We start from the raw sequence: 24655 nt of genomic DNA on the forward strand, positions 1-24655 counted from the left end.
GCTGCAGGAGCAAATTATCACATTCCGAAGCCTGGGAAATGAAGGCAAGAATTTAAGACAGTCAGAGATCTCATCTGTAGAGTGTTAATCCTATGTTTGTTGTCTGGCTGTGCCCTCCAATGAATCAATTTGCTTGCATTATTCTGCTCAACCATCATGTGCATGTTTTAAAATTGATCAATAGTGTATATGATCAGGAGTCCCCATCAGTCACTGTGCAGCTTTTAATGTGGTCCTGCAGCTGATATATTTTCATTTACCTCCACTATCATGTCCTGCTTTCAAATTGTGCCACCCAACACAGCTGTGCATAAATGCAGACAAAACAATATGTTGGGCATTTATTATCCAAGTGCATAGCTGTATTGCTTAATCTCTAAAATAAATCATTAAAGTAATGTCAATTTAGGGGGCAACTCAGATATACATATTGAACCAGAAAATCCGAATTGATGACTTGAATTGTACAAGACAGCTTCTTTCGTTGCACAGGGAGCTTACTCTGTGTGCATTGATATTCACAATATTAGACTTTTTTTCCTGTACTGTTTTTCTTCCACTATTACAGCACGTTGGACGAGTTGGAAGGCTCCAGTACCTCATCATCGATGTGGCGATCCAAACAGTGGTGTGCTTAACAAGTACGATTCTACACTCCACTGTCCAAAAATAATTAAAATGTATTCTTATTGCATGATATTCAAAAATGCAGATTGTGGCAGCCCCATTCCACTTTTGTGTGCATGGAATGTCCCAAACCTTTGTATTACACATCAGCATATACATTTTAAAATATACAAGTACTTACCCTATTTCAATATTAATCTTCTAATGATCAGCTCAGTGCCAACACAAAGAATAAGGCTAATGTCCTAGACTGACATATCACATGGCAAATGCAAAGACCATGTCATGTGTGGTGTCTCTGATAGGTAGTGTATTTGGTATCCAGTCACACAAACACACTCACACCCCTAAATTCCTACACCCACCCACAACATCCCCTCACACACACTCATCCACGCACACACACGCACACACACACACACACAAATGTATCTACATTCATCAGCTCAGATAGACATACACAAGTGGAAACAAATGCATTCAGATGTGGGCGCACACACAATCTACACGTGCAGAGGCAAGTAGAAGCCAGCCATTACTTCACTTCAGTGAATTTGATTATGTAGACTAACCGGCATCATGATTAAAAGCGACATATGAGTGTGGCTGTCAACAGCATTCCATAGTACAGGAAAAATAAACCCTGATTGCATTTGATAATGAAATCCACTCTTAGGTTTATCTCAAAAAGGTGAAAAATAAGAACCAGAATCCTCCATCAAAATTGCGCACACAGTGTGGTCGCCAATCACCAAAGTGATGTGAAAGCCATTGTGAGATTCGGAATCATTAACTGAGGTGAGAGAAAGACATGGACTCACTGCCAGAAAGTTAGTAAAAAGTGCTTTGTGGTAAAAAGTTTAATTCTGAAAACCTGGGCTTATCCTGTTATGGCAATGCCATAAAGTATGTGTATTCAATATTTATTTCAGTGAGTGAGTGAGTGAGGGGAGACTTATACCACGCAACTTAGCCCAAGGGCATCAAGGCGCCATTTAGCACCAAAAGAACATTGATGAAAATAAAACAGTAGTTATCCCAAACCAATTTAATATGCTGATGAGGATTTAGCTCCAACGCCACGGATGTCTCTGTATGAATGTGAATAGCGTACCTTGGGCACACACAAGTACTACTCAGGAAATCCGTTAAATAAGTACCTAAACTTAGAATGTTGGTGGTGCCGTGTTATATGGTTCCCACTAGAAATTGTAGGACTGCGTATTAGGATAACAGAACTTCAGAAACTGTAGTCCCAATTCCTGATTAGCTCATAGTGCCTCACCTGAACACCTAAACTAACCAGGGTGGCAATTGATTTTGGCAACCTCGAACATGACACTCTGATCTCCTAGGGAATCGTGGATATTATACCCTTTTGTTGTTTACTTATGCATGCCCATGGTAGACCACAAGAAAGATACAAAGAAAGTTTTCAATGCATTTATTGAAACCATTTTAATCTTGCATAAAATGAATGAGCTACGATGATCCGGCAAATTGAGCAAAACAATGTAACCAGCGTCATAAACATGGGAAAAAGAATATACATATTAAACATGGCAGAATTTTTTCTATATCTATATCTACCCCTACTCTGAGAGCATAATGGGAGTACCTTCTGCGTGATCTCTGAGATTACCCTGAGCCCCATCCCTGAAGAGTGTAGTCAGGCGATCAGCATGTTGTGGATTGGCAATCCCTCTTTGCAAGACGTAAGCTCAGCCTGCACAGGGCTGCATGTCGAACACAGTGCTTGTTCTAGGATGGTCACCACTGGAATGCTTCTCCCTGGCCCTTAATGGGAAAGCACACGGGTATATAATAATAGCCACAGTGTCACAGGTATAGCTCTGATGTAATGATATGTCAAGGTGTTAGAAGCTGTCGCTATATGGACAATGTAATCAGTAGGATATCTTGTTCTGTGTTATTAGCCTTGTATAGAATGATTACATGAGGAGAAAGGCTTTCTAAAAACAAGCAGCAGGTACAGCTTATTCTTAGAATAATATGCAATCAAAATGGGTCAAATATAACAATACTGAAATGATGTCAGCCTAAAATATCTGAAATATGAAACTAAGTGACGAACCAAAGTGGGTCCAGGAAGGAAATCAAATCACTACACTGCCTCCCTGCCCTGATCCCAGTCTGTCTGGAGGCACAATAGGCCAGTTTGAAATTCTTTGTGTGTGAGCTGAGGCAGAGTCTTTGAAGTGCAAGTAGGTCTGTCCACAGCTTTGTGCCCCCATCCCGCCTGCATGGCCTATCCTGCCAAAACCCAATCCCTGTATTGTGTGGATGTCTTAGAGGAATGCACAAAGGCCAACTGCCAAATACACCTAATCATGTGACCCAGGAAACAGGCTGCAGGCACCAAATGGTTAGGACAAGAAAAAGCACACTTTCTAAAAGTGGCATTTTCAGTGACTTAAAATCTGACTTACCATTAAAGAGGATTTTAAATTAAAATTTCTTAGACGGGCATTGTTTTTTCAAACTTTTTTATCTACTTGCTGATCTTTTGGTGTATTATTGTGTGTTTTTTCATCTTCTTTACTCCTTCTTCACCTATCTATATTCTCTGCTCCGGTCCACTGCGGCTGTGTTGCCATTCGTGTGGAGGGCGTTCACTTTCTCTTTCCGCCTGCTTTAGGTGATGCACTTCCCGGTGCGGTGGAGGTGGTACTGTTCGTGCTCTCCAGTACTTATGCATGCTCAGAACGCGGATGCGCACAGTGGGTGCGCCGCTGGTGCACTGAAGGTGCGCCTAAGGCAAGCCCCTCTGCGCCCGTCTGCGCCCGTCCATGCCTCGATGTCGCCAGAAGCCAGATATGCTGCTGGTTCAGTTAGCAGTAAGCTTACCTACTCTTGTGTTGACCTCCTCGGCATTAGGAAAGTAGTGAACTCCTGTAGTCACCCTCCATGTAACCTGCCTAAGGGCCTGTTCTGTTGTAAAATTGCAGTTTCAATTCTTGGGCAACTATCTTGTCTTCCACACTTCCCCTCTCTGATTCAGACAGAATATGAAACTGTTAGCCTCAATTGTCACTCCCTAGCCAAGCACTTTCCTGATGTCTATGACCTGTTACAGGATGAATCTCCCGAAATCTTTTTTTTGACGGAGACATGGCTGTCAGCTGACATGGAGGCTGAGCCAGGCTTGGCGCTCCCCCCTGGCTTTAGCATTGTGACTTTCAATAGAGAGGCTAGAGGGGGAGGTATCGCAGTTGTTTTCAAATCCTGCTACACCTGCACTTTTGTTAAAGAAACCGTGGTGGGCTGCGAGTGTGCGCGTTTTGGGATCTCTTTTAATGTTAGATATACCATGACTGGCCTATTGGTTTACCGCCCACCAGGACTTTCGAAAGAGTTTAGGGCTGCACTAATCAATACCGTTAGTTCCCTGTCTATGAGATCTGCCAACTTCAGCATTATTCATAATTTTTATTATTTATTTTTAAATTGTCCTCATTACACCATGGCTACTGCAATCTGGGCCGTTTAGGAAAATGAGACACCCTTGATCCTTCTACGGTCCAAGCAGTTACATACAGCACCTTCCACAGCACCCAACTGTCCTTTTTAAAAGAACACGGGGGGAAGCGGCATAGCCTTCTAACCGCCCCAATCCATGGCTTGATGTAATCATTGGACTAAGTTTCCAAATTAGATTTCCGAATTTGTTATCTATGGGTACCTTTCAATTCAGCCAATTCAAAAAGGGCTGCCACACCTCAGCCGGAGTACTTTTGTCCTTTTTAATGTCAAATCTACATGTCCATTTAACCACATTCAACTAGGTTATTACATTGGGAGGTTGAGGGTCTAACCAATATTTACAGATTTCCCTTCTAGCCTGAAGGTTTGAATAAAACAGTAAACCCCTCTGTTTAATTCTTAAGGCCTGTTGGGTTACATAGTCCACTCCTAGGAGTACCAAAGGTTCTGTTAAGGTTATATTTTCTCCTAAAATATCCCTTATATTGTTTTCCACTGAGCTCCTGTAGTCCTTTAACCCTGGGCATGTAAAAAAGACATGTAGTAATTTGCCTTGAGATGGTCACAACTTTTACATCTTTGCACCGGCTGTTTTGATAATCTATGTGGTGTCCAATATAGCGTATGAATGGCAAAGAAGTGGTGTCTTTTAAGATTGGCTGGAGTAACAATGGCATATAGGAGTTTAACTGAGTCAGACCACAAAACCACCAAACTTCCCTCCTGCAACAACCCTGTCCATACCTCAGATGAATCTTGTGTTTTTGCCTCTTTTGCCTCCAAAAATTGTCTGTACCATATTGCTACTTCTCTAGCTTTCTGTGAGGGGTCCTGTATTAAAATCTCAGTTGCCTCCAACTTCAGTCCCTACCATCGTGGCCCATGAAGTGAGCTGTAGTTACTTGAACCTTGAGAGCCTGCTGCCCGTCTTAATATACAAAACTTCAATGGGACCAATGCGCCTTCTGATGTTAGGTTTCCCCATTGTTTGACTTCTGCCTGCTTCAAGGGTAAGCTCAGGGCATCCTTGAGGCATTCCGGTCTCCCCAGGGAATTCCATATTGAAGCAAACTCTGAGAAATAGCCAATCTTAACCCCTTCCATGCTCATGACAAGGTCAGCTCGTCATGAGGCACTGTTGAGCTGTGCTTATGACGAGCTGACCTTGTCATGAAACTATAGTATTCAAGCATTTTCAGCACAGGAGGGGAAAACCCCCTAGCAGCCAAGATGTTAAGGATTCATCTCATTGGCAGACAAAGACTTAAAGCTGCTTTCAGCACTTTCAATCTTACTTTTTTTAAATTTCTGAGCTCCAAATTCATAGAGAAATGCTCCGCCAGCTTCTTTGGTCATCTCGCTCAATATTAAGCCCCACGTAGGGGCCCTTCCTTTGCCAGAATTACTGGTTTGACCATTAACAATATTTTCAAAGCGTATGTACCAGAGAAAGAAATATTAACTGGTCCTTCACAGAGCATGCACACCAACTTGTTTCTACTCTTATATTCTTCCTACAAGTTCAATTGTGTATTGAGGTGCTTGCAGGCCCGTCTCCTCTAGTCAATTCCAAGGTGGCATAAGCCATTAATTGGGGATAACTCTTAATCTAATTCCAACAGAGTTCTGAAGTGCTAAACTAGACTTGATGTGCTGCACTTCCTTTTGTGGGGAAATTTTACCTGGAGGTCTATCAAAATCACAGAATTCAAGGGTCCTTGTGTGAAGCTGCCCCTCTTGAGCCCCTTCCATAAGGCCCACTCACCATGGGACCCTAATATGAAAAACTGTAAGAACTCCCCTGCAATGCAGAGTTGTATCCAATGGCTGTGAGAAAGAGCCTATGATGAAGCACTCCACCTGGCCAGTGGGTGTGACTTCCCCCTTTAAAGGGACTCTCCCCATGTGTGTATAAGAAAGGTCTGTTTATTTTACCCATCACCGCAGAGTACCTTCAATATAGTGTAATTATGGGCAGGGGCTGTATTGCTGTGTATTGCTTGATAGCCTCTTGTTGTTTTTATGCAACTCTTACAGCCAAATGTAATGTTTTCTGTAGTCCTGTTTATTGCCTGATGTATTTTTTCTGCCCATCTTGATTGCCCCCACAATTGTAGCACTATTGGTTATGCCATTCTACAACAGTGAAGCAATACCCGCTGACAGATAACAATGTTTATCATACTACAGAGATTCCCACCCATCAGAGCAATTAGTTTAATAGATATTAGCATTATTATCGTGGTAGGGCCAACTTACATATGGCATAAGCGTGCCAACATTTTGATGGAATTTTACAGTATTTGAATCATATAAAGCTAGAAATCTAGTTTGTCTTTTACTGGGTTTCAAAACAATATAAGTGAAAAAATTGCAGACATTGTTTTAAAATGCCCTTTTCCCCTCTTTTAATAGGAAAATGTGTTCCCATACCTAGTCAGAAATTCAAAAACAACAATATTGTACGTTTGTATGATGTTACAACGCGATCTTTTAGATCGCGGTACATCACAATGCAGGTTTTACAACGCAAGTCGTTACCACGACTTGTGCTGTAGGGTGCTGGACTTAGGAATAGTTTAATTTACTATTCCAACACCAGCCTACGTACAGTAGGGAAGGTGTTGGAATGGTAAATCTACTATTCCTTAGTCTAGAGCGCCCTCCAGTGCAAGTCGTGGTAACGACTTGCGTTGTAAAAGACTCGTGGTAATGGCAGCGCAGTGTTTTGACCACGTTGTCATGGATGTTCCCCATATTGTACATGCCAAAGCTTGCTTAAAATGGTACAATATTAAGAAGCAATCATTTGTGACAGTGGATTTGTTTGCATCAAAGTGTCCATAAATGTTTCTTTTCTTTCAGTGAGTCTGAATGGTGCCTACCCGAAGTTGTCTACGTACAGACCAATAAACAGACTGATGTCACCCCCTTTTGTCGTTTCGATATGTATGCACGTGCTCTTTACCCTCATCGTACAAGTCGTTGGCTATGCATCCACTCTAGAGCAACCGTGGTATAATGCAACAAATATCCATAGGTAAACACCAGCTCTGGTGTGATTTGTTACAATTTTGGGGGGAATTACAGAATTATATTGTCTTCTTAAAGTAATGGCCTGTTTTATATATTGTTTGCTACTGCAGTTTCTCCATTCTGTAGCAATGCCAATGAAAACTTTTTAACTCATTGATATTCAATTTCTCACTCTCCTGAAGATGACATAGTGACAGTGCTCTTCTGGGAGGTGAGCCTATTAATACACTAGGGTAGCCATCTCACGCCGCATAACTATGGACACAATTCTTTGCTTCAGGGTTGTTGGTCTCATTGTCAATTAAAGCACAACAAATCTAAAAGGCTCAGAAAGCATTCGACTATCACACAAAGTTCCAGCACTTGAAAACGTTTCCTTAATGACCTGTAGCAGGGTGGAAACCTCTGGTTGAATGCAGATCTTTAGAGAAGGCCCTTAACTCAGCTATCATACGAGGTGAGTGTGATGTTCATGTAGAAATCTCAAGTGAATGAGAATCTACACTCCAGAACACATTACTCAACCCATTTCATTAGTTGCCCAATGGGGTTTTGTTCAAAGTATGGGCTCATTCTGTGAGCAGATGCCTCACCTGGGGGTCATGTTGAACATTCTGAGAGTTCAAGGAATAGTGAACCTGGTGGCACATTCAGAGAATGCCAAGAGTCAGAAATGGAGGCCAAGTTTAACCGAACTTGTATGATGACCTAAGTCCAACTCCAAATGCTGTCAGACTTGATCAAGGCATGTGGTAAATGTCTATACCAGGAGCACCTATCAGGGCTCTTTTACTCAAAGAGCGCTCTTGGAGGGCCTCCAGGTGACCTGTTTATGGTCAGTAGATCCGAAAGAGATCTTTAAGTCATCTTTCTTCCTTGGAGGGAGTGGATCCACTTTCATGGGCATGTACAGGAGTTCCACATGAGTAGTTAAGTCACCCAGAACTCACAAACACATTTCAGAGAAAGGATCGGAAGTAGACATGAAGGGATAAAGAAAGATGCATTTCTGTAATAGGCATCCAACTGTCATCCAAAGTGAAGTTGCCTGCCAGTAAGAGTCCCGAAGGAGCATTTAAGCAGCGTAACGCCTCCCGCCCCGTGCGAAGCCCGGGCAAAGGGCGGGCCATCTGTGGCCATCAGGGGCCGGAAGAGGACGGCCGGGCCACCCCCCTTGGCTCCAGAGATGGGTAAGAGAAAACAGGATAGCAATGGGGAAGGGGGTGGGAAGAAGGCCAAGGTCCCGAGAAAATCAGAGTCTATTATTTCATATTTGACATCGGCGGGGGGGGGGGGGTTTAAGCGTTGAAATAGCCAATGCAGAGAAGGAACCTGGTCTGGCTATCCCTGCTAATTCACTTAAGGACCCATTAAGTATGACTTTGGGGGTTCCGACATCTAGTATCCCTTTGGAACCTGTAGTGTTGATTGAGAATCCACCTTATGTGTATAATAGTGGTATAGACGCAAGGGAAGATTTATTCAGTGATAAAGAGGGAAATCCTCCGGTCCAAGTAGGCAACGGTTTGGCGCGCACTGAGGGGAAGCGAAGGAGGTCTAAGAAGATCACTAATCAATCAATCAATCAATCAAAGCATTTATATAGCGCACTACTCACCCAGAGGGTCTCAAGGCGCTAGGGGAGGGGGGTCTGCTACTGCTCGAACAGCCAGGTCTTGAGTTGCTTCCTGAAGGCGAGGTGGTCCTGGGTCAGGCGGAGGTGGGTCGGGAGGGAGTTCCATGTCTTGGCGACGAGGTAGGAGAAGGACCTTCCTCCTGTGGTGGCTCTTCGGATGCGGGGGAAGGTGGCGAGGGCGTGGCCGGTCGATCGAAGCTGGCGTTTGGGAGCGTAGAAGTTGAGGCGGCTGTTGAGGTATCCTGGTCCTTGGTTGTGTAGGGCTTTGTGTGCGTGGGTGAGGAGTCGGAAGGTGATTCTCTTGGTGACCGGGAGCCAGTGCAGGTCTCTCAGGTGTCCGGAGATGTGGCTGTGGCGGGGGATGTCCAGGATGAGTCGTGCTGAGGTGTTCTGGATCCGCTGAAGTCTTTTCTGGAGTTTGGCGGTGGTGCCCACGAAGAGGGAGTTGCCGTAGTCCAGACGGCTGGTGACGAGGGCCTGGGTGACCGTCTTCCTGGTCTCGGTGGGGATCCACCGGAAGATCTTTCGTAGCATGCGCAGGATGTTGAAGCACGACGAGGAGACGGCGTTGACTTGTCTGGTCATGGAGAGGGTGGAGTCAAGGATGAAGTCCAGGTTGCGTGCGTAGACTGTTGGTTTGGGTGCGCTGCCTAGGGCGGGGGCCACCAGGAGTCGTCCCAGGCGGAGGGTGAGGATCCCAGGATGAGGACTTCCGTCTTGTCTGAGTTCAATTTCAGGCGGCTGTTCTTCATCCATTCGGCTACCTCTTTCATCCCTTCGTGGAGGTTGGCTCTGGCGGTGGCGGGGTCGTTGGTGAGGGAGAGAATCAGCTGGGTGTCATCGGTGTAGGAGATGATGTTGAGGTTGTGCTGGCGTGCGATGTCTGCGAGGGGGCTCATGTACACGTTGAAGAGGGTTGGGCTGAGCGAGGAGCCTTGAGGAACTCCGGGCCTAAGGCAGGAGCTGCTACACAACCCATTGACCCTATTCTCCCGGACCAACTGACAGAACTCGTGGAGGAAATGTTTGAATCACTGCTGGAGCCTGTTCTTACAGGCTTAGCCAAGAACATTGTGGACACACTTAACACTTGTGTTGCTAGCCTATTGAAGAAATGTCAATTTATTGATAAATTTAAAAATGAATATAGGTACCAATCTTCTTGGGTAACACAGGTAGGGGAGGTGTCTAATTGCAATGGGGTGAAAAAGAGGCATCAAGCACCCAAGGGAAGTAACCTACCTGTGGTGGTTCACGCCAGTGGAGCCAATACGGTGAGCCTGGGGGGTACTAATATAACAAAGAGTAGCGTGCTCCCAAATAAAAACAAGGTTGAAACTATAGATAGGGATGAGGGGTCAGTGAAACAGCCAATGAGATGCCTTACCAGAAATAGGCCTATTCCATCTAGGGGATTTACTTTGGACCTCCTACCAGACGCTGCCCCTCCTTACTAGTAACATGGTAGAGTCTACTTAAGAGCTTATGAGGAAGTCTAAAGTGGGGTATACCCAGCTAAGTAGTGGGGGAGCTGACATTTCGCCTCATATTATCATGGCGAGTCGGGTCAGGTGGGTTGGCCGATGTAATAAACGCATATCCGGGGATTGTGTGGTGGTCAATTTTGGCAGACCCAATGTTGCAAACAGATTGTTTTGGGATGCCACAGATATTGGAGAATGTGGCATTAGGCCACTCCCACTAGGCTATTTTTATCCACCGGTACCCGACACACAGCCATTAGTGCCTGCACAGAATACCATAGCCCCAGGTCTAACCAGCCGTCCCATTCTTCCCTAAGAAATGTAGGAATAGGGCCCACCCAGAGAGAGGATAATTTAGTACCGACCCCTCCCTACCTTTCCGGCAATCCATTAACTGATTGGGTCACAGATATAGCTTTGGCAAACCATTTTTCCCCACTAGTCAATATGGAGGATAATGATTGACTACAGGATACAAACTCACATTTAGCGGCTTCTTCCAGGGAGTTAGGCAATGCGCCTAACTGTAAAATTCTTAGCTGGAACTAGACAAAAACAAAAAGATGACATCTGGGTTGATTTTATTAAACAGTACGATATTATTGCTCTGCAAGAAACATGGGATATGTCTAAAAGCTTTAGCATGGATGGGTATTCCAGCTTTGTGGTTGGAGCAACACCTGGATTCGGGGATAGGCCAAAAGGAGGCTTAATTTTGCTTATGCCACTAAAACTAAGTGGTTCCCTAAAAATGCTGGACTCAGGGTCAAAGAACATATTAATTTTTTGAATGGGCTTACCCAGACTTTACAACTATTTTGATAATAAACTTTTATAATGCCAGTGAGAAGGATCTGATGAATCCACATCTAGTTTCCCTGGCTGATTTTTTGTCGGATTGTAAATTAACACATGACACTTTATTCGAAATCATTTTTTTTAGTTGATTTTAACATCCATCCTTGTAGTTTTGATTGTGTTTAAGATAGCCATCAAGGGTCTCCAGGCTCCGTGGTCCCACATTTCGAACATTCCAGGCAGGGTGAGGCCCTGGAGGACCTCCTAGCTAACATGAACCTCTTTGAGGTAGCTTGTGATTTGGGTGAGGTGAGGGCCGCCACATTTAAGGGCAAAGAATCAGACACCGTCATTGACTACATCTTTGTTTCATCTGGGGTTTTAGCGTGGGCAACTACCTATGAAGTAGTGGTCTCTGTGTATAGCGACCATAACCGGGTAACCCTGGAACTTGATCTGGGGGAGATTACTGATAATAGGAATAGGTTATCTAATGCAGCTAATCATTTAACACAAAAAGACCAAGGGAGGAGACTTAACTGGGCTAATGTGATCCCAGAAGCAATTATGGAGGATTTGCTATTAAAGGCGGAGGGTAATCTGGCCGTATGTCTTGACAGTTCTGCCCCAATTCAAGATATTATTGGTGCCTATGTTTCTATCTGTACTCAGATTGGAAATGACCTGAAGGTTAAAAATAAAGGGAAACCAAATAAATTATGATGGGTTTATGATAGTTGCTCCAAAGCTCATGGTGCTCTTCTGCAAGCATTAAAACAACAACCAAGAGACAGAAGGCAAGTTGCCAAATTAAGGAAGACATACAAATTGGCAATTATTACCCAGAAAAAGGTAATTAAAACGGAGGCCTGGAACAATCTTTTATCAGCAGATGTTTTAAGAGACAGTAGTAAGTTTTGGGCAACCATTAACCATCCCTTCTTCTCAAGTCAAGACGCTTCAATCTTAGACTGTGTAATCCCAGACGAAAAAAGGTTTCTATATTTTAGTGAGATCTATGGCAATGAGGGTAGTGCCTCTCAAGAGAGTGAGTACACACCTATGTGCTCAGCCCCACCTCTTATTTTTAGTGAGGACGATGTCCATAGAGCAATACTGGAGATGTCCAAATATAAAGCCCCAGGCCCGGATGGAGTCCCAGCAAACCTTTATGGTACTTTTCCTAAATTCTGGGCAAAGATTTTAACTAACGTTTTTAATGCACCCAGTAGAAATGGGTTCCCGGCATCCTGGGCTACTTACATAATAATCTCAGTTTTTAAAAAGGGCCCAAGGGATGATCCCTCCTGCTACAGACCGATCTCGCTGATTGACTCTGCTGTTAAAATCATGGGCAGAGTCATCATGCATAAACTTTGGGAATGGCTGGAGGAGAGAGGGGTCCTTTCCAATCTTCAATACGGGTTCAGGGAGCATAAAAGTACCCTAGATCAATGTCTAAATCTGCACCTTTTAATAAGTAAAAATACTCAGGCCAAGGAAGGGTTGCTTTATATGGGATTCATGGACCTTTCCTCGGTCTTTGACCTGGTTAACCGGGCGAAGCTTTGGGCGATTTTCTATTGAGCATAGGGATAGACCAATCCCTAGTAAATGTTTTAGCTGCTCTTCATCAGAAGCTTTTAGCATCAGTTAGGGTTACAAGGGAGGGGGGTTGCACAAGTCACTTTAGCTCCAAGCGGGGTGTTAGGCAGGGTTGCATCCTGGCGCCCCTTCTTTTTACATTATACATCAACGCACTTGATAAGTCATTAGTGGGGGCCTCATTGGAGTTCCGCATGCAGGAGATTCCGTAATTCCGGTTCTCCTGTATGCGACGACGCAGTGTTACTGGCTCGAACTGGCATGGGTCTCCAGAGGTTGCTGGATTCTTTTGGGGACTTTAAGGGATTTTTAGATCTGCAAATTAACAATAAAAAGTCGCATGTCATGGTGGCGGGTAGACGACCGAGGGGCCTAAAAATAAAACGCTTTACATGCAATGGCATTGAAGTTTCAAGGGTACCTGTTTTTACGTACCTTGGGGTCCTATTTGATGAAAAAGGTACCTGGGGACCTCAACAGAAGATTAAATGTAATGCCGTAGCTAGGTCAACGGCGGCGCTAATGGGCTTTGCGAAGCGATTGGTGGCAAGACCTATGGAGGCAATTTTAAATGTTTATAAATCCAAATGTTCAGCCTTAGCCTTGTGTGGTGCCTCATTATGGGTCTTTTTACCCCAAGAAAAGATACATGTCGCAGAAAATATATTTTTAAGATCCCTCTTGGCGGTCCCCCAATCCACACCCACTTTTTCCTTGCACTCTGAATTGGGGTTAGGTTACGTTATAGACCAACTGAAGGTAGCCCCATTAGTATGCTGGATAAAAACCTGGTTGAATCAAGAGATTACATTGAATCACCTTATTCTTAAAGATTGCATCTCTATGGAGAAGGTTGATAGGATGCCCTGGTTAGTTTATATCAAAGAGATGTTTTTAAAACTGGGACGCCCAGAAATGTATTTGTCACCTGATCTTATTAAAAAGGAGGATTTAACTTGGACAAAGTAAAATTTTCTGAGTATGCTATCTCTCGATCGTGAGGAACGGGAGTTGATGAAACCATGTGTGAGAGCGAATTATGTTTTAGCAACCTCAATGTCAATGGAGTCATATTTAAAAATTGTCACAATCCCTTTTCTTCGCCATATTTTAATTAGATTTAGGTTTAATATAATTCATATGTCTCTGGGGGTTTTTCCAGTTTGGGGCAAACCTGAAACTTCACCCCCTTGTAGCTGTGACAATTTTTCGAACCAAGACACAATGCATTTTATCATGTTTTGTGAGCATTACGCCAGTATCAGGAAAAAGTTCTTAGTACCACTATTAAGAGAGGCAGGGTTTGTACAAGTCAGACCAGCACTAAGCTATCTGCAAATGTTAAGTAGCAACCGTGTGATAATTGGTGTTGCTAGTTTCTGGTGGCGGCTGTATGGAATAATGCTAAAAGAACAGCTGTACGTCATTACCCTGTCTGATGCTACACTTTTTATGATAGTTTATAATTTTATAGTATGAAATTTTATCAATTTTATAGCTTACAATTTTATTAACGGTGCATATTGTATGATAATTTGAACATATGGAACTGGAATCATATATGTTTGTACATGCTTTTATGATTTTAATTAATCGAATAAAGTGTTTTTGACTGACTGACTGACATTGAACTATTAATTGTCTGACCAGGTAATGTTCACCGAGGTTTGGTCATACGTGCACTAGAGTTGCATGGAGTTGTCTGAAGACCTTTTTATGGCTGAGGATATTTTTTGGTCATGAGGCTTGGAGAATGAGTAACACTCACCTGAAACATAACACTGTCTCTGATTGGATTTTATCATTAACAAAATTGAGCAATCTGTTAACTCACAACTGTACAACCATAACATAAGAATCCTCTTGAAGCCTATTGTTTTAAAGATGTTAGTAACTGGCTTCATACTGTTGAAGCATCATGGATATTTGAATAGCCCTTCTAAACGTAGAAAGAGAGTTAAAATATCATAACCCAAAATCTAGTTGTGGGACGTAGCATGCTTTATATTGTGTCCAGTAATTTGATGACCTTCACACTGTCTATCTGATTCTAGAAGGATCATCTGTTTATAGAAGTGCATGTACACTTGTGGGAAGCATCTGCCTTCCAGCCACCAACAGCCACCTCCCTCCCCCAAAAGGAGGGTGATAACAGAAAGATCCCCCAGCCTTTGACCAGCAGGCAGGGCATTATAAGCATGTGCCCTAGCATCTCCCTCTGTTATCCCTGCGCCCTGACAAGCTCACTCTCACCACCCTCTCTCCACATCTTTGACTGAGGAGGTGGGAGGAGCAGAGACCCGGAAAAATGACAGCTTATTTTCAGTACTCAGATGTGCATTACATGTACAGATTCTGCTTTACAGGACCACAAATCATGAACTCATGATGGATGGGCACAGATGCCAGTGAAGGATGGCTGGATATATGGATTAGGATGGCACACATAGTGCTTTTTTACGTAATACCTGCAGATTCTACTATGGAAGAGAGATGAGCCCCAGATGTAAAGGGTGTCCACTCTAATCTTTGTTGCCAACAAGAGGTGGCGCGGGCAGCAGATGCATGCAATTTCCAACTGGAGCCATGCAAGACATGGATGTTTACCAAGTGCCAGGGTTGCCACTAGGTGTCATGCATGACTACCTTGTGAAACAGGGGCTTCCAGCTCACCTCAAGGCTGGAATGGCCACCAATGCTCTGGGTTATCTCAAGCAGACATGGCTATCAACCAGTCTCTGGGAGTGGCCACCTAATAAAAGAGGGTTGCTTTTTGTGTCAGATATGTCCACCCGAAGACAGGGCTGGCTGGCAACTACACGTGCAAAATGTCATCATTTATCAAGGGAGATAGACATACACATGTATGCAAGAGATTCCCACCACAATGCCACAAATGTGGGTGATGTGAGGTTATGTTGCCTTTGTATGGCATCAACCACCATTGTTATGGCATAGCAGTGTATTCTCTAGATGAGTGCCCTTTTGCTGGAGAAAGCGCTAATGAGCTATTCCAAAGCACTGATCATCTGAATTCCTAAGATGTATTCATTTGGTTTTATGACTATATTATCAGAGTAATTTCTTGTGGAGTTACAATTTTTGTGATCCCTTTTGGTAGCAGTCTCTGTTAACCTAATAAGCGAATGAGTGTGTCTACTTTGCAAAGAATATCATTATTGCCTTCAGAAAGCTTGGCCGTGCTATTTGTCAGAGTGAAACACAAGTTTAGACAGAGTAATCCCATTCTCTTGACAAACAATATAATTATTGCCCTGAGAAAGGTCAACAAGTAACCTGTCAGAGCGAAACATGTGTTTAGACAAAGTAATCGGCTTATCTTCAAAAACAATATCATCATTGCTTTGAGAAAGCTCAATGAAATGGAAAAATCTTGTTGAATATTACAGCAGACAAATAATTTTAAAAAGTTCATGACAAGAGAAGAAAGAATGCTACCAACCATTTGCTGTTAAATGTTGTTTTTAAATCAATCAGGTTAACATGCTTACTAGTATCAGTGCTCGAAGCCGCTTTACCTTTTATATCTGCTCTTTGAATTATCCAACCTTCTTTAAAGAGAAGAAAAAATGAAGGTTCAGACAAACAAATGGTTTAGGGGTACAGCAGCAAGGATCTCTTATATGGAAGCAAGAGGACCGCCCAAGAATAACAACTAAGAAAACAAGATTTCTCCTCCTTTTGTCCCTCCCTTAACAACTACTTTCTTTCTAATGGGGACTTTCACCCACACTCCTGACTATCAGGAAACTGTGAAAGACACGTGCACTGTACCACCCATTCCACATAAACCCCTCCTCCATTACCCTATATTATACAGGACTTATAAAATCCATGGCTCCCCCGAATCGGGCCTCCCAGACTGGATAGTAAAACACAGACTACTCATTACCAAGTTACACAAAAAGCCAAGTCCTAAGATGGTGATTGAATCTGAGGTCACCTTCAGCCATCCGTAGAGTCATAGGCAAAGAATTCCATAGTTTGGAAAACAGGAAGGAAAAGGATCAAACTCCACTCCTGCTTTTCAGCACTTTTAGGATTGCGGATAGGTCAGAAGTGGAGGATCTCAGAGATCTTATTGGGCTGTAAGGTCATATCAGAGGATGTAAAATAATAAGACCCATTGTAATATAGGTTTGATAGCAACACATAGAGCTTTAAATTGGATCTGATTTCATAGGAAGCCTTTGATGTGGGACCAGAGATCCTAAAACAGGTTGCAACTTACGTAGTTTCAATAAAAGATGTACTGCTGCATTATGAGAAACCTTAATCTGCTTAATACATTTAGTGGACATTCCAAGGATAGTGCATTCCCGTAGGTCGGGCAGGTGCATACTAAAGTCTGGACAATGGTCCTTTGCTGGAATTTGATAGAATTCCTAGAATCTTTCTTAGTGATATTAATAAACCAAAGCAGCAAGCTGCAGGGTTCTTTTCTTGGGTCTCAAATATGAGCGAGTTGTCCAGCCACATTCCTAGATTTTCCACAGCGCATTTAGTGTTAGGGATGAAGACCTAGAGAATCTGGCCAGCAATCCGGAGTCCAGCAATTTAAGTCATTACCATCTACCATGACTTCAGTCTTTTCTCCATAAAAAGTCATCCATTTTGTTACTACTCAGTGGTGGCCAGCACATAAAAAGAGTGGTGGGGGAGATGGAGGGGGTGCGAGGGGATGACTTACCTGAAGCTGCCTGCCACCCCCTGTGTCACGCTTCGGTGTTCTTCTTGGTCCCAGCAGACACTGGGACAACAAAGACTCTCTGTGCAATCACTGTGCTGCCTCATGCTATGAGAGAAGTGTGGGGATTGGCCTGAGTGGGCAGGTTTGATGCTCCACTCAGGCACAGGGAGTCTGTGCTGCTTCTCCAAACCTGCTGTGTCATACAACCGGGTTGCAACTTTTGCTATATGCCTCTTACGGTATATGCTCCTATCAGCATATTCCCTTTCTGCCTCATTCAGTATATGCTCCTAGCTGTATATTACCTTTCTGCTATATGCCTCTTTCGGTATATGCTCCTATCAGTATATGCTCCTATAGTAATATGCCTCTTTCACTATATGCTCCTATCAGTATATTCCCTTTCTGCTATATGCCTCTTTCGGTATATGCTCCTAGCTGTATAATTCCTTTATGCTCTATGTCTCTTTCGGTACATGCTCTTATCAGTATATGCCGCCTTACCTATATGCCTCTTTCGGTATATGCTCCATTCAGTATATGGTCCTATTAGTATTTTCCGCTGTTGCCATATATACCCTTTTCAGGGAATGCTTCATTAGGTACAGGCTCTTATCGATATATGCCCTTTTCACCACAAGTACTTCACTTCACTGCTTTTAAGTGAATCACGTCCTTGTAATCTATGTTCATTTTATCTTGCAAAAACAATAGCATGGTGAGCATTTTTTCTAGCCTCTTCTTGTTTCCCAGGTACAAACTTAGCTTCATACATCTGATCAGAAATGGAATAATCTTATTTTTTTATTTCTGTACAGTGCTTGTCTAACTGGAAACCTGAACATAACCAGGTCAGATTATCGCACCTTTGAAGGCACCACCATATTTCCGCTGTATGAGGGAACCCTGATCATTGCAGCGTTTGTGTTCGCCAAAGGGAAGCCCTTCAGAAAACCTCTGTATACAAATTGTAAGTGCACATTTTCAGTAATGTATGAGTTGTTTTCAAATGCATGCACAAGGGCTCCATGACAGTGATTGCCGACAGCTCTTTGAGGGGGGAGAGCACTGCAGGAGTCTCATAGTTTACTATGTCTGTTCCGGATTTGTACGCTATTTCATGCATAGTTGCAAAGAAGCATGACACGTGTGTGTGCTTGTGGACAGGCTGTGACCTATGATTCTCTGCTGACTCCTGAGATACAGGGGTTCACTGTCCATTGGGTGGGAGCAACCACCCAGTGGAAATCCAGGGGACTGCTACGTGGGAGCTACCACCCAGTGGAAATCCAGGGGACTGCTACGTGGGAGCTACCACCCAATGGAAATCCAGGGGACTGCTATGTGGGAGCTACCACCCAGTGGAAATCCAGGGGACTGCTACGTGGGAGCTACCACCCAGTGGAAATCCAGGGGACTGCTAGGTAGGAGCTACCACCCAGTGGAAATCCAGGGGACTGCTACCTGGTAGCTACCACCCTGGAGAAACCCAGGGTACCGCTAGGTGGGAGCTACAACCCAAAATAAAGTAATATTCTGATTTTCTACTTATGGTTACTGTTATAATCTATTGCTGCATTTCCCTTGCCTATGGTCCCTTTCCCTACTGCTCAGCCAGTTTGATTGTTGGTGTGCCTGAAGATGTCTAGAATGTTGGATGTATGATGATGTCGTAGAATGTTGGGTGCTTGGTGAGCTGTGGAGTGTCAGTTGGAGTGTGCAGGCTGAGCAGCACAGAGGCTGCTCCTGGTGGGGCAATACTTGGACTTACCATCTTCCAAGGATATTGATGTCATTTACTTATCAATAAATCTAAGAATATATCTACACATCATCTGGTCTCTAAGGACTATCTTATTTACAATACTGGCGACGAGTTAAAAAGAACTATGTGTTGGTGAAGGATTACCCTGGATTACCCACAACTAAGGACTTGATTAATTGAGGAAACTTATGAACTACACCTTCAAAGAAGAAGATTTCAAGGAACTACGCTCTGGTAAGCCCCACCAGTGTCCTTAGTCAACAGGACAGCCTGCAGACCAGAGCGTTTGAAGTTTGTTTGGTTTTCAATTGTCATCTGAATTAAGGGTCTTACCCGTGTGTGATTCGCTGGAAATTGGATGCTGTTACTGACTTTTCCATTATCTGTGGCTATTTGGACACCCTATTGCCAAAGCGTTTCACCTTCGTGACGTCTGCGCAGATAATTTGCAGCTGTTTGATGTAGCCCTCGTGTGTTGTGACTTTAGCCTGAGGGAATTTACATGAGAGTGCATCGGACTTCAGCTGTGGACTAGTGGAGGCACACCCTTTATCTGCCTGTGGGGAAATCGGTCTCTGCGCACTGTTTAACATCGCAATGGGACACAGAGAGGGACTTTGCTGTTAGTGTGAGCAGACACTATTGAGGAGCACAGCTCTTATCTGCCGGTGGAGGGATTGGGTCTGCGCTCTCGCAGCGTGTTTTGGCTGTGACAATCAGTTTTTTACATTTCTTAGCAATTGCGATGTCCGTCAACTCACCGTATGCTGCACTTGGGACGGTTGTGACGGTTGGTCTGCAGAGCTCTTTCCAGTTCACCTGCTAGTGTCCGATTGATGACGTCAATGGAACCCATCGTGGTGCTTGTGAAGGTCTCCTGTGACCCTTGTGACGTCTATGGTTATCCTGAGTTTGATTCTCACGCTGTTTACGTGGCTACGCTTAACGTGGCGGCCATGTTGTTTTCGCTTCAGTCACCACGGCAATGCTTTACCTGCCGGTCTCTCGTTTGTTTCGGTGACATGCCGTTTGGAAAGCTTTGTCAGCGACAAGCGCCTGATAATATATGGAACTTGTTTGTCCATTTCACAGTTTGTGACAACTCGGTTTTTGAGCATTTTATGCCTTCGATCTGCACTGTATTTTTGCTTTTGTCACTTCTAAGTGGAAATGTCGATAGGAATCCGGGTGTGAGATCGTCCACCAGGGCTGACTTTATTTTTAGGAAGAGATGTGTTGAAAACTTTATGCTGGGAAATGTTGGGTAAGGACACCCTCGCTTGGCAAGGTCATTGGTAGTCACTCTAAAGCAAAGTTTTATTTGAATGTTGCTGTCAAGACTTGGACTGTGGTACTGCTGGTGCAATTGCGTGGAACCACTGGATTTAACCTGTACTACATGGACTTCGGGTGAGAGAGAACAAGGATTTCGGGTGAGAAATTGCTCACCGATCGTAGACTACGGTGACCACGTTTTTTGTTTTAATTTGTTATGTTACTGTGATTTGTCCTATTTACAACAAGGTGTTTACAGTATTGTATAGTGGGCATGTTGCAGTTGTTGCAGGTTCTTTCTGTTTGTTTTTTGAATTTATATGGAAGAGAGGAGGAGAGTGTGTGTTGTGTTTATTGTCTTTGCTTGCATATTTGGTTTGGTGTGTACTTGGTTTGGCGTGGTTTTCCTTTGTGGGTTGCCCTGAGTTTGGGGTGTAGTGCTCAACTTTGGTTTTCGGATTGCCCTGAGTTTGAGGTGTAGTGTTCATCTTTGGTTTTTCCTGTGTTCTTTGGTTTATCAACCACTTATTTGTGGTTATGGTTTCACATTTTCTGTGTTACTTTAAAGTCATTCAAGTACTTTTAGTTTACCAATCTACTTCACTTTTAGTTTGGGTGGAAGAATGTTTTGTGCTTGGGCCTGCGTATGAGATTACACTTTCACCTGAAGTTCTCTATGTTTACACTCACTGTTTGTTGTGGGTGAATGGTTTTCCTGATTGGTTATTGTGGTTTGGGTCTGCGTAGGGTATACACCTTCATTTGAGGTCCTCTACGTGTACACTCACTGTTTGTTGTGGGTGAATGGTTTTCCTATTGGTTATTGTGGTTTGGTCTGCGTAGAGTAAGTACTTCCACATGAAGTTTTCTGCGTGTACGCTCACTGTTTGTTGTGGGTGAATGGTTTTCCTATTGATTATTGTGGTTTGGTCTGCGTAGAGTTAATACTTCCACGTGAAGTTCTCTGCGTGTACGCTCACTGTTTGGTTTGTGGGTGAATGGTTTTTTCCTGTACTTTCTTTAAGTACAGTCCTGGATAAGATTGTGTTGCAGTTTACATTTTCTTGTGGATTTTCTCTGCTTCTTACTTATTTTATTTTTTGGGTTGAAGCAGTTTTGGGCTTTACCTGGTTATGAGTCTCTTTGTGGTTTTCTGGTTTTACTTTTGTTATGTTGGATTGATTATTATACTGTCTATCTTTAATGCTTTCCGGGAACCCATTTATTTTGACTCGAGGTGTGTGATTTCATTGGCATTTGAATTGTCTTGCATTTTCATTGTTATATGTACTTGATTCATTTGCTTAATGTATTTTCATGCATATTTTATTATCATTTAATGTGTTTAGTTTCCTTAGGGAGGGGGGTGTGTTATAATCTATTGCTGCATTTCCCTTGCCTATGGTTCCTTTCCCTACTGCTCAGCCAGTTTGAGTGTTGGTGTGCCTGAAGATGTCTAGAATGTTGGATGTATGATGATGTCGTAGAATGTTGTGTGCTTGGTGAGCTGTGGAGTGTCAGTTGGAGTGTGCAGGCTGAGCAGGACAGAGGCTGCTCCTGGTGGGGCAATACTTGGACTTACCATCTTCAAAGGATATTGATGTCATTTACTTATCAATAAATCTAAGAATATATCTACTCATCATCTGGTCTCTAAGGACTATCTTATTTACAATAGTTACCCCACTGCGTTTTATGTTGTGCGTGCATATCTTATGAAATTTGATGCATTATTTTCTGATAACTTAGAGGTTATTCATTCATATGTATGTAGTCACATGATCTAAAATGTCTCCGAAAATTAAGCGAAAGTGCAACAAGAATAATATGTTAATTCTTCCATTTGAGAATATTCAATGTAAGTTTTGCCCTTTACAAAATAATCAGAAATGTGCATGGTATCTGGGGGTACAAACAATTTAAGGCATTGAGATAACACCCTCTTTGTCGGTGCTATTTTTGCTGTTAAAACAAAAACAAAATAAGCATGCAGCTGCACAGGCTGTTGATTTGAAGATAAAATTGATAGATCATTTTGAAAGGGTCTCTCTGACAGTTAGTTATTCAAGCTGAAGCTGCAGTCTTGGCAGTGTGCCAATGTTTGGCTGTTGTTACTCTTCAGGATCACAGAATTGGGGATTTCTAAAATGATTTCGGAAATACATAACTCTTCGGCCAGGATACTTGGGATTCTGGAGCCACAAAACTGCAATTCAAAACAAAAAACAAGTCTGAAGCTTCCGGTAAAGAAAAGACGGCACCGGAAACAAAGAAAAATAGTAGAAAGTTAAACCAAAAACCAGGTCTGAATCTCCAGCACAGCAGGACTCCAACTAGGGTGGCTTTAATTTGAGGGACATGATGAATTAAAAGACCAGACCAGTATCAGCATTATTTCTGTTCTTTGCAGGATTCTGGGGAGAGTAAGAGAACAGAAAGGAGCAAACAGACTAAGTATCACAAAAAGGATCCATGCAGAAAATTTAAAGAGAGCTAGCTGAGGTTAGCTTTGAGGAAAAAAGATTAGGATTTAGACTCAAAAGCTTATTTTAAGAAAAATGAATGTGGCTGGACTTCAAAATAAGAAAAATGCCTCAGAAAATGTGCATGCTCTTGACTTGGGTATTGGTGCTTCTCGACGATGCAGCAGAAATAATTATAGTTCGTCAGACTCTCAAAGATCATCTGGCAGTGACGCTAATCGCAAAAAATATAAATCAAATCTAGGGGCTTGCCAAATTAACTCAATTTGCTTTTGATCATTTATGTGAAAATTCAGCAAAAGTCTATGAAACCTGTCATTTTGCACTATGTTTTAGATCAAAATCCATCCTCACAAGTAAGCATTTTGCACTAATAATTTGCAAAAAAACAAAATTAACGCAAACTGCAGCCGCTCATGTAATGTTGTTCCTGTGCATTTGTGGTTATTTATTAGAGCAAAAGGGGCATATTACCAAAAGTGGCTGAACGGTATATCTTTAAGAACTTTGCATAAAATGCTGAATGCAAAACTCCTGAAATTACATGAATTATGCAAGCAAAATTTTAATTTTGCCCACGCCAACTCAAAACACCAGATGGACACGTAAACTCTTCTGATAGAGTTACACACAGCGGCCCAGCACTCTTAGTATCCGTTGATATTCGCTAAAAATGACACATTTCCTCAAAGTAATGGCAATTCAGCTGAGATGTTTCCATCAAATTCTTTATTTGCAACTTCTTTTGCAACACGATTAAAAGACCGTAGCCAATGTGTTTCGTCCTCTTGGGCTTCTTCAGGGCAAAAAGCACATTAAATAGAAATTAAAGTTAAGAAGAAACATGTTTTATTTTTCAAGGAAGTCATTCCTATTACAAATGTGGATAGAAGTGTACATTAAACATTGTATTCTATTTTCCAAGCTGGAATTACATTTCCTTTTTTCAACAAAAACAGAACTCGCACAGCAGTAGGGGAACCATTTTGCTCCCAATGTTACAGTTTTTGCTGGGGCACCTGTGACACCAACATTCAGTGACAGTTCTCTTGGCCATGTGTTGCCTGTGTGTATGGGCGCCTGTGTGTGCACTTAAACCCATCCTTGTCTTGTGCATAGGACAACAGTGCCTATGTCATCTGAGTGCAAGGGCACCTGTGTTTCTGCTGTCTGAGTGCAACTGTGAATGTGTCCTGAGATAAAATAGAAAATAATCAGGAAGCTAGTAAAAGTCTAAACTCTTTTTAATGACAAAAACGGCACAGTAGCACAGACTAAGGCCTCTCCAGACAAGCAATCATTCAATCATGTATTCTAATATGTATGTGCATCTTATAGGTTCATTGTAGTAAATCGAAGTACAACAATTGATCAAATCTGACACAAGTTTACATCTCTCTGGTGCAGAGCAGTTCTTCCTGATAAGAACCAATCTGTGTGTCCTTGAAATGTTTCAAAACAGGGGACCTCGTTTAAAAGGCCCCTGTCCCACCAGAACGTCACTTTTAGTGATGGGCCAGTGGCGCACACTGCAGGGCCATATCTGTAGGCCACCCAAAGCCACACTGCGTGGCTTTTCATGGCCTGGACTGAGGCAACGCAGCGCAAGTTCCTGCGTTGCCTCGCCCTGCAATAGAGCGGTGTGCAATGGCCATTATGGTGGGTATTTCTACATAACACCTATCATATTGGACACATTGTTAGATTTACGAGATTTCGTAAACCTGGAAA

The 24655-nt window shown here is 42.9% G+C and overlaps 1 protein-coding gene across 1 annotated transcript in view; it reads left to right on the forward strand.

Annotated features, from left to right (window-relative positions):
* Nucleotides 1–24655, forward strand: part of LOC147684249 (putative cation-transporting ATPase 13A4) — a 276452-nt gene that overhangs the window by 216633 nt on the left and 35164 nt on the right. The window contains exons 25-27 of the mRNA XM_086944649.1: nucleotides 569–641; nucleotides 6997–7171; nucleotides 18220–18371. Of these exons, the coding sequence (XP_086800775.1) occupies nucleotides 569–641; nucleotides 6997–7171; nucleotides 18220–18371 (400 nt within the window). The remainder of the gene's footprint in view (nucleotides 1–568; nucleotides 642–6996; nucleotides 7172–18219; nucleotides 18372–24655) is intronic.

This window comes from Lissotriton vulgaris, chromosome 11 (genome assembly GCF_964263255.1).
Source record: "Lissotriton vulgaris chromosome 11, aLisVul1.2, whole genome shotgun sequence".
Lineage (NCBI taxonomy): Eukaryota > Metazoa > Chordata > Amphibia > Caudata > Salamandridae > Lissotriton > Lissotriton vulgaris.